General features: G+C 52.6%; 1 protein-coding gene across 1 annotated transcript; it reads right to left on the reverse strand.

Annotated features, from left to right (window-relative positions):
• Positions 1-4,058: 4,058 nt before the first annotated feature.
• On the reverse strand, positions 4,059-5,536 carry GADD45G (growth arrest and DNA damage inducible gamma). Its single transcript, XM_017654959.3, has 4 exons — positions 5,378-5,536; positions 5,089-5,190; positions 4,745-4,958; positions 4,059-4,662 (listed from the first exon to the last, which is right to left on the reverse strand). Exons 1-4 carry the CDS (start codon positions 5,428-5,430, stop codon positions 4,552-4,554), a joined length of 480 nt encoding a protein of 159 aa, XP_017510448.1. The 5' UTR covers positions 5,431-5,536; the 3' UTR covers positions 4,059-4,551.
• Positions 5,537-9,970: the final 4,434 nt, after the last annotated feature.

Here is a 9,970-nt window from a genome sequence, read left to right on the forward strand (position 1 = left end):
ATATTAACATTGCCTTTACTTTATTGTAATAAAAACCTAACAAATTTAAGATCAAACATCTGGATTGTTCTCCCTCAGAGAGGATAGAATGTAAGTGAATGCTGCCTGGCCTCCAGCACAAAGGTGGGGCAGCTGAGGACAATGTGTCAAAAACCTGAATCAATTCAACCACCAGGTTGCATAACTGAACAGTTTACAACTGTCAGGTCAGAGCAAACCTGGAACCCTGGCAAAACGAATGATGAATATCATGAATTCCATTCTGCCCTGAGATAATGAGGTAAAACCACATTAATAGTGTGGTATGAAATAAAGAAATGGTCAGTGGCCATAGGATCATAGCCTGCTTTGGGGAAAACAAAGCTTCTGTACCCTTTTAACCATGTTCCTCCTATGCTCTGAAAGGGGGAACAAGATGGGGAGCAGGCTAGGGGGTGAATGATGGCTGCAGACATCTGGGTGCCAGCAAGGGTCCGAGGAGAGCTGAGAAATTCTGTGCCGTTGCTTAGTTGACTCTTGCCAACCTAGGTCTGGTCACTGTGTTCCTAAAACTCTTTGACAGGGCAATCATTATTTTCACACATATTTCCCTACCTCCTGGGAAGGCAAGCTTCGAGCAAGGGGCTCTTTGCAGAAATCTCAAGCTGAAAGCAAAATTCCTTTTTACAACCAACAAGCCTGCGTGCAGGGCTGCAGACTGAGCAAAAGCCCTTTTCCTTTTTCTCCTTTTGGCTCGAGGGTTAAGGCAACACAGGAGACCAATACAATGTGGAGACAGAGAGGCCACTTTGTCACTTGGTTACAGGTGCATGAATGAATGAATGAATGAATGAATAAACAGTCCACCTCCCACCCTAAGCCCAGAGGCCAAGGGCTGAACCTGCCTCCCCATCAGGAGGTGGAGCAGCAGTCCCTCCCAGCTCCCAAGCCTACTAGCACAGGCCCTCTCAGTCTTTGCACCTGTTGAAGCTGGAGTCACACATCCCTGGAGGTAGCCGCAGAAGCTTCCAGCAGCCACCTTCTCCCAGAATCCAGACATCTGCAAGTGGCCCTGGACCCTCCCTGGCTGCGGGCCACACTTCCCTCCTGTTGGCCTGGAAGAGAGGACTTCACCAGATCTTCACACACGCCTTATTTGCCAAGAGAAGTGAAATTATCTGGCAATTTTCTTCTAGAAGACAAAGAAGGAAATTTTGAGACAGATGTCCTAGGACAGAAATGAAGGCATATCGCACCTCCGGGCATCCTGCTACCCTCAGTGAGACTGAGGCACCCCTAATGCAGGATCCCACCCTCACTGCCCCCAGTTCAGCCGTAAAGTCTCTCTACAGGGGTTAGGGGATTCCCTTTGACCTTTGGGGAGATACACCCAAATGAGGAGTACAGGGGCTGATAGTTGCGGCAAGCAACATAAAAGCTCAAGAACTCAGAAAAAAGCAAAAATGAATGTCTGCTCCCTGAGCTGACTCCACAAGCGTCCCTTTGTTTGCCAACATCCTTGCTTTTCTTCTGAAAAATTCTTTTCTTGCTTTTTCTCAAGTGGCTCTTTGAAAGCATCAAGAGCAATGCATGACCATTGTGCTACCAGGGCTGATGGTGTAATAAAATATGTCACACGGAATTACAGCCTGCAAAAACAAAAGTGCCTCGGCCATCTCTTCACCCTGTCTGACCAGGGAGAGCGGCAGGGCCCCAGCGATGCCGTGTGCACAAAGGCCACCTTGACATAAAAGCCCAGCCGATGAACACTCGTGTTCTGGGGCGGGCACAACTTTGCCTTCAGCCTGCACACAGCTGGCATCTGTCTTGCTTGGTGAGGGCTTCAAGGAAAAAGAAGCCTGCCTAATCGGACCACAGGCAGCAATGTGCAGTGTCCTCCAGGGCTGGAGCCCGCTGCAACGCTGGGACCCTCTGGTCTCCAAGGTCACCGCGTGGCATTGGGGCATGCAATAGGATGTCAAAGAAGAAATGCAGCAGACACCCAAATGCAGGCAGAGATGAGCTTCTGAAAGGTGTTGTTGTATTTATATATATTACTAGGCAAGGACAGTTCAGAGGTGAAAAGGAAATACACCAAAATGAGGAGGTGGCCCCTTACAATGTTTTTATTTTTTCTCCTTTATTTTTGGTATTTTACAATGTTTCTACGATGAATACAGAAAACTTTTATACACCTCAAAGTTATCTTGTGAAAGTAGCTTTCTATGTTCTATGATCATTATCAAAGGCCTTCCTTAACTTTTAAGTATTATCACCATTCACATTCATTCATTCAGCCCCTTCTAGACGCAGGACATTATGCTCCCCAGATCACCTCCACAAGTATGTGATCACTAGCCTCTGTATGCATTGCCACTGAGGGTTCTTGGAGATACGGCTGCAACAATGTGCACAGAAGCACCATACACTTTATTGCCTGTCCTCTAGGATATTTTAATAGCATTAAATGCCCACTCATCCCTCCACCACCAAAATTTAAGCACAACCCTTGGGGCTGGCACTATGTCCGAGCATGCATTTTTCCCCTGAAAATTCTCCTAGCCCCTGGGCCTCTGACAGGTGCCCTTGCTGTAAATTCTGATCTGAGAAAACCAAGTTCTTAAGGGCTGCCAATGGAACAGGATGGGACATTCCAGCTGGCCAGCAGGAGGGTCTGCCTGCCAGCTCTCCGCAATGTTCTAAGTTCACCCACTGAAGGGGACATTTTAAAGTAATTACCCCCCATTTGTGTTTACTGTAGCGTGCTGTGACAAATGGTCCTTAATGCCAGAATGTAGACTGGTGTTAGAGGATCACCCTGACAGACTCCACCGCAATAGAGAAAACCCAAGGTTTTGAGCAACGAGGTAATCTGTTAATGAAACTTGTGTACCAACACAGCTGAATTATTTCACTGGGTCTCAGTCTAATCAAGGAGAGATGTATTCATGGACTGATAAATGTGAAGCATGCTTTCATTCCGGAATAATTCAAGCTTGTACAGGTTTCCCTCTGAGTGCTCCCACAATTTGGAGATAAGTTTAAGGGCATCCCGCAAAACAAGGCCAATCAGCCACCTGGGGCTGCTGATAAATCAGTACAATGTTCTTAGAAAAACAGCACACCACCCCCTCCTTTGCCCAGATGGCTCCGTGGACCACTGAGCAGCTTGCAAACAGCATTCCAGCCCGATGTGCATTTCTTCTGCTGAACACGATGACAGTCTGGCCCAGGAGTAAAATCAAGACCTACTGTTTTAATAAAAAAGGCTGATTCACTAGGAACATTTCCCTAGCAGCTTCTTAAAGTCTTTGTCAAAAGATTTAAATTCTTTTTCTTCCTTAAGTCTTTAAAGGGGCTTGTGAAGAGAAGCAGCCATCTGAGAACTCTGATGTGGGCAAAGAACTCAAAATAGTAGAGTGCAGATGCTGACCCCACTCAGAACTGCTCAGCCTACTTGTGTAGAGGCTGCCTTCCCGTTTTTGCTCAGATCCTTTAAGTTCTATCACAGCTGTGACAAAATGATGACTCATACTTAAATGCAGTCATCATGTCATAGGCGGTATTAATACCTTGGTGACATTGCTATAAGCGCCATTCCTGTAAGAGGAAAAGGTTCCTGAGAGCAGTCGCCACCATCCTCAGGGACCACAAAGGGCACGCCTGCAGAAGGCAAAGCTCATTGTGCAGGAAGGCGCAGCCCGCATCCTGAAAGCTGTTCTGATAAGCAGCTGTCGGAAGGGAGGGGGCCGCGGGGTGTGGGGGGAAGCCACTGTTATCAGGCCGGAGGGCAAGCCTTTAGCTGCTGTACCGATGTCTTATCTCAAGTATGCGCCTGCCTTGCAAGTTTAAAAATCTTCCTAAAAGAAGAATTAAAAGCAGGGCTCAAGTTTTGCCCTAGCACCCGGCCAGCGTCCCCTCCCCCACTTCCAGGTCACTGGGAGCCAGTAATTCCGTCGACAGGAAGCTGGAGCAGGTGGCATCGCGTTTCAGGAGTTTCGGCAGGGCATCTGCAACCCTGCTAACCACCTCCCCTCACACAAGGTCCCCCCACATACACCCTCAATGAAGAGAGTAAGTTTGTTTCTTTAAGTTTATTGTGAAATTCAAAGCTGCACCAGCATAATCCTTTAGGAAACGAAGCGTCGGCCAATGCGCTTTGAAACAGCCCTACACGACTGCTCAGTCCGTCCCGGCTTCTGGGACTGTACGAGTCCAGGCCGCCTCGCCTGCCCGGCCTTTCCCCTCCTTCCTGGAGGGAGCGCAGCCTGCTGAGTCACGCCGCCCCGCCAGTCCGTTCTTTCCGACCCCGCGGCCAGCGGCCAGCGTCCCGCCTCTGGCCTTCTGGGCAAACAACCGTTCCCCGCACGCGCGGAGTCCTGCGCTGGGGCCAGCCTGCCCCTGCGCCGCCCGCCAGCCCCGCGCCTCCTCGCCGCTCTCCACGCGCCCCCGCCTGCCAGTCTCCACGCCACACTCGGGCGCCCGCCCTCCGAGGGCGCACCCACAGAGCCAGCCGCGCTAAGCGCCCCGCGGCGTCTCCATGTCGATCAGACCAAGGCCCCCGCCAGGCTGTCACTCGGGGAGGGCGATACTGGGCACCCAGTCGTTGACGCTGCGGCTCTCCTCGCAGAACAGGCTGAGCTTCTCCAAGGCAGGGTCCTTCCATGCGTCCTCATTGGGGTTCTGCGGGGAGAGCGCAAAGGTCAACCCGGCTGCAGCCTGGCCGTTAGCGGCGGGGGCAACAGCGAAAGGAGGCGACACTCACCGAAATAAGGAGACAGTGCAGGTCCCCAGGGGCGCCGGTCTCCTCGCCTGCACCCACGATCGCCGCCAGCCTCTGCACGTCACCCACGCGCACAATGTCGATGTCGTTCTCACAGCAGAACGCTTGGATCAGCGTGAAGTGGATCTGCAGCGCGATGTCGCCCTCGTCCTCCTCATCGGCAGCCAGCACGCAGAAGGTCACGTTGTCGGGGTCCCTGCGCGGATGAGGACGGGTGGTGAGCGCGGTGAGGCTAACCGGACGCTCCGCCGCCAGCCCCCGGTCACCGCGCTGGTCCCGGCCCCGCGCGCCGCTCTCAGCTCTCCGCCGGCCCCGTCCATACTCACACGTTCAGGACTTTGGCGGACTCGTAGACTCCGGCGGTGAGGCAGCCCTGGCGCTGCGCCGACAGCAGCAGCTCATGCAGCGCCTTCCCAGCGCCCTGCATCCTGCGGACGAGTCAAGAGCTGTGAGGGTGGACGGCGGTGGGTGCAGCGGGTCCGCAGTCCCAGGGACGCACCCCCGGCGCTCCGGCCCCACCCCGCGGGCCCCGAAGACTGCGGCCCGGCCAGCCGCGGCCAGTCCAGGGTCAGGACCCCCCGCGCCCCGAGGCGCCCGGCGCCTGGCGCGACCTACCTGGCGGTGCTTTCCGGAACAGCGTCCTGGCCGCGGATTTCCTCTAGAGTCATGATGCTGTCGGAGAGTTGCGAGCTGTCCACACGCAGAGCGGGCAGAAAGCTGATAGATGGAGGGAACAGGCCCAGCGCGCCCACCGCCAGCAAGTAAGCGCCGGCTAGCCGCGCGCCCTTATATAGGCCCGGCCTCGGCACCGCCAGCTGGCGCGAGGCTGCGCGCCCATTGGCCGGCTCCTGCTTTCTGATGCAAATGAGGCGGCGGCCGCGGCTCGTGCCAGAAGGCCGCGTGGGGAGGGGTGCGGGGGATGACAATGCCTCATATCTGCCTCTTTTGTCGGGGTGTTACCAGGCAGACTGGAGCCTGCAGATTCCATCTCGCCTTTTTGTTTTTTTTAAGTCCTTAAAAGGAAAAAATTAAAAAAATTTGCTTGTTAATAGGACGCTGAAATTTGTGACAGACACCTTTGGAGAAGCTAAAGAATTTCGGGGAGGACTGTATTTTTGTTGCACCCATTCTATTTTTGTTGTGCCTTTAATTTGAAGTTAATGAGACTGTTGCTTTTAAACTGGAACGTGAAGTAAAAACACGCCGTGCTGGCTTTAAGCTTGCAAAAGACCTGGCCGCAGCCCCTTCAGCTGACAACACGGCCCCGGGCGCGCCAGTGAGGCCTCCCTGCACTCTCAACGCCGTGACCCCACAGTGCTACAAAGTCCGAGCCCACCTCCCCTCCTGAGGCCGGGCGCGGCGGGGCGCCAGGGCGTGCGAGCAGATTGCAGCCGGCGCACGCGGCTCGTTTGCATTTCTATGGAGGGCGCACAATAGCGGAGATCTGGCGTGTGGCGGTTTGCAGGAGGGACAATCGAGGCTTTCTCTTCATAGCGACACTATCCACCTGCCGCCGGGTGGGGTGGGCAGGGCCCCGTCGCGCGTGGGGGTCGCTGGGGCTGTCTTGGCTCTTGGGGGTCGGTGCCACGTGCCGCTCCTGCGCCCCTCGGTGCGCTGCCCCTGCACCGGGTCCTTCTGCACTCGCTGTTCGTTTGCATGGGATCCCGCCCCACCCGGGATCCCGCCCCACCCGGTCCTCGCCCGCGTGCGGAGAGGCCCCGGAGTTGAAAAGAACAGCTGAGCCTGATGCACGGTGTACGCAGCTAGGTGCGCTCCGCCGGGACTCTGGCTCCAGTCCTCAAGAGTTTGGGGGCCGCGGCTCGCAGTCCTTTTACCGGGGCGCCATCTACAGGCCGGCCAGAAAGATCTGACCGCCTCGCCGCCGCTTACATGGCCTCTATGGGGTTGGTCTCCAGCTCTCTTGTCACCGAGCGGCCCTGTCAGGATCCGCTGAGCCCTGTCCGTGATGTGCATTAATAAAAGGCAAAGGAAAGGCTGCAAAATCCACCCGGAGAGTACTGGGGACGAAAGGACACTCTGACCCTTTGTGATAGTAGTACTGATGGAAAATCAGCCTATCTTTCTTAATGCTATTTTGAATTTTTTAATTTCTTAAGTATGCGTCTATAGTTTGTTTTCCTGTAATCGAGTAATAAAACTGGAAGAGCTCTAGAGAGGCTTTGATAGGCATTAATGCTGCGATGTAACTGAGTTGGACCTGCAAACGGCACTTTTCAGACCTTTGGCCCTCTGAGCACATCAGTTGGTGTCTACCTCTGCACTACGTGGAATCGCGCGGCGGAGTGCACTGCACTGGCCTCCTTTTCTAAGTGAGGCCTGGTGGCTGGGCAGGGCAGTGGGCAGGCTGGGGATCCGCTGGAGTCCAAGGCTCAACAGGGAGACTGAGGAGGTAATGGTAAGAAAATCGACTTGCCAGCGTCCTGTGCCCCCCCGGTGACTGGCTGGCAGAGGAAAGCTGCAGAAGCAGGCCACTTACCTTCCCGAATTCCTAGGTGTTTTATCATCACCAAGCCTGGCGGTTTGGTGCTGTGTTTATTGGCTGCTGTTCCCTTTCTTGCTTGCTTGCTCATATAAAATGATTGTGTGCCTTGAGTGGATGAGATATGCTTATGTTTAAGTGTGTGAGACTTGGACATTGCACTTTTTAATGTATTAAACATTTCTTAAAATGCATTAGTTCCAGATCCCCAGGAAATGTTGCAAATAAGACTTTTTTGGCATTTTAATGCTGCCCCCACCCCAATTTATAGCACTAGGAATCTGCCCACATACCAGGCCTCTGGAGGAGGCCACTGGACAGGCCTGCCTGGGGAGGAGACAAGGGCAGCATTTGCAGTTGGCTCTGTGACAGCCTAGAGGAAGAGGGCTGATTGACAAGCCCCAGCTATTGTACTTTGCTTGAATTTTTACAGTATTCTATTTGATTTCAGGGAAATCTCTTTTCTGACATAGGATATGACTACACATGGGTTTATTAGGTCAGTACAAATGGCCCCAAAGTCCCCATCTCAATTAGGAGGGAGATTTTTTTATCTGGAGGCAAACTTCGCCCTCCACCAGAACCCCCCACCCTGCAGTGTAGGCAAGCCCAGAAGCTGCTGGGTCAGGAAGAGCCGTTTCCCGTCTGCTAATCAGACTAAAGAAGGGAGTGGGTAGTGCCCACACCCCCTCCAGTTACCTTGAGGTGTCCCCCCCCCACCATGGCCTCCCTAAGACAGAAGATAGTGAGAGTAGTGGTGCCCCACCTGCTCCTCCATGTTGCCACCGTGCTCCCAAACTGCACTCAGCCAGTGTTAACCTGCTGGAACCAACTCCCTGTGACTACACCCCCAAGCCTTCCCCTAAACCTTAATAATACAGGTGACGGTGTCTTTACTAAGGGGACATCTTCCAAGATGCTCTGTTCTAAAAACCCTTTGGAAATGCTTATATCCAACAGTTTCCATCAGCACATTCTTGGCAGTGCACTTCTCGGTTCCTTGCATGGCCTAATGGTGGAGACTCACTGCTCGTTTGGGTATGGAAAGAAGTGGGCTTTCAGTAAGCAGAAAACTTTATGACAATCGCAATTCCTGTTACAATTTCTCAAATTATTTACTTCTGGAGCCTACACACTGTTGTTAAATAGCACATTTGTTCCCCGTATGACCGCAGAAGGGCCGCTCAGAGCTCTGTGCTGCCTGGAGGTGGGGTTCTTTTAGTCTAAAAAGTATCTAAGAAAAAAATTGAATCCATTGCCACCTCTCAAAATCAGCAGCTTACACATAAAAATCTGGATGTTCAGCTTGGAAAATGGGAGGATTTGGCCACCATGTGCCTGTGGCCCCACCCCTACCCCCACCCTATGGTAATAACCATCAGCTAGAGGGGAACTGGGACCCCCAAACTGGGCACTGCTCTTCAGGCCACCACAGTCCCCAGCCTACTCTTTAGAAGCCTCTGGCTGCTTTGTCATTTACATTTCCTGCTTCTCCTGCAAGCCTTTGCATTTGTAATCTTTGAGAAGACACTGAATTTTGAACAGCAAAATAAAGGGGCCAAGTTCTTAAAAGATGAGCTCAAATAGTAAGCATCATGTTGGTCCTGGATTCTGCAGGACAGTCTGGAGCAGGCAGGGTGGGTCCCTCTCTAAACGGCCAGCACTCTCTCCCTCAACCCCATCCCTTTGTCCAGCCTCCTGGGGTTTCAAGAAGAGGATCATTTTTTTCCCAGAAAAGCTCATGAGTAGTGGAGTGGGCAGCAATGAGTTGGTGACAGTGCTACACTAACTCAAAAAAGAAATCAACTCTTTGTGTATAACACACGCCTGTAAAACCCAGAAGCATCATCTCAAATGCTTCCCAGCATCTAACAGGCACACCCCACCCACCGTTGTACCCTGGGAGCTGTGCAAGACCTGTACCCCTGGTGAAATGTGAGGTCCGGGGATGGGGAGGCTGCAGATGGCAGCTGAGAAAGGAAGCAAGAACCAGAAAGAGAAATCCCCACAAAGCACAAACTGGACACCCTTGGACAGTCCCTGCACAGAGAGAGCTTTCTGGAAAGGGCGGTAATTCTGGATGAGCAATCACATAGCACTGGAGAGGGTCACACTACCTCCATGAAATCCCCCTGACACTAACTCATTCATGCATTTCTTTATGACAAGTAAGACATGGTTTGGGACACGTGTCACAGCCATAGGCAGAGCACAGCAGCTCTCACTGTAGCTGAAAATCTCTGAGAAGCCACAGATGGGCTGTGTGTGCTTCCTGGCTTGGCCATGTGCTAGTCTTCCAAGTCTCAGTCCCCCACCTACCTGCCATGGAAGAAAAATTTGCCCTTTGCTCTCAATCAGCCTCATTGAGAGTTTCTAAAGGTCACACTGGGTCACCATTTGGCCCCCACTGGGGTCTTGTTTGGTGGGCAGTTCTAAAACAACTTACAAATTCAGGTCTGGCTTGGTTGTTTGTGTAGGTGAGAGTGGGTGGCATGCACTTTCCATGTCACCCTCAACGTGTCCCAAATGTCACCAGTGGGCCTACTGGAATATGTAGCCCCCACCTGGCCCCTGCAGGCATCCGAGTTTGTGGTAAACCTCCTTTTCCATTGGGATACAGAAAGCTGAGATACTGTCAGGGTCGCCTTTCTCAATCACTAACACAGAGTATGCAACAGATTAGTAGAACCACAGAACTACTGAACTGA

Source organism: Manis javanica, chromosome 2, assembly GCF_040802235.1.
Source record: "Manis javanica isolate MJ-LG chromosome 2, MJ_LKY, whole genome shotgun sequence".
In the NCBI taxonomy this organism is placed as follows: Eukaryota; Metazoa; Chordata; class Mammalia; order Pholidota; family Manidae; genus Manis; species Manis javanica.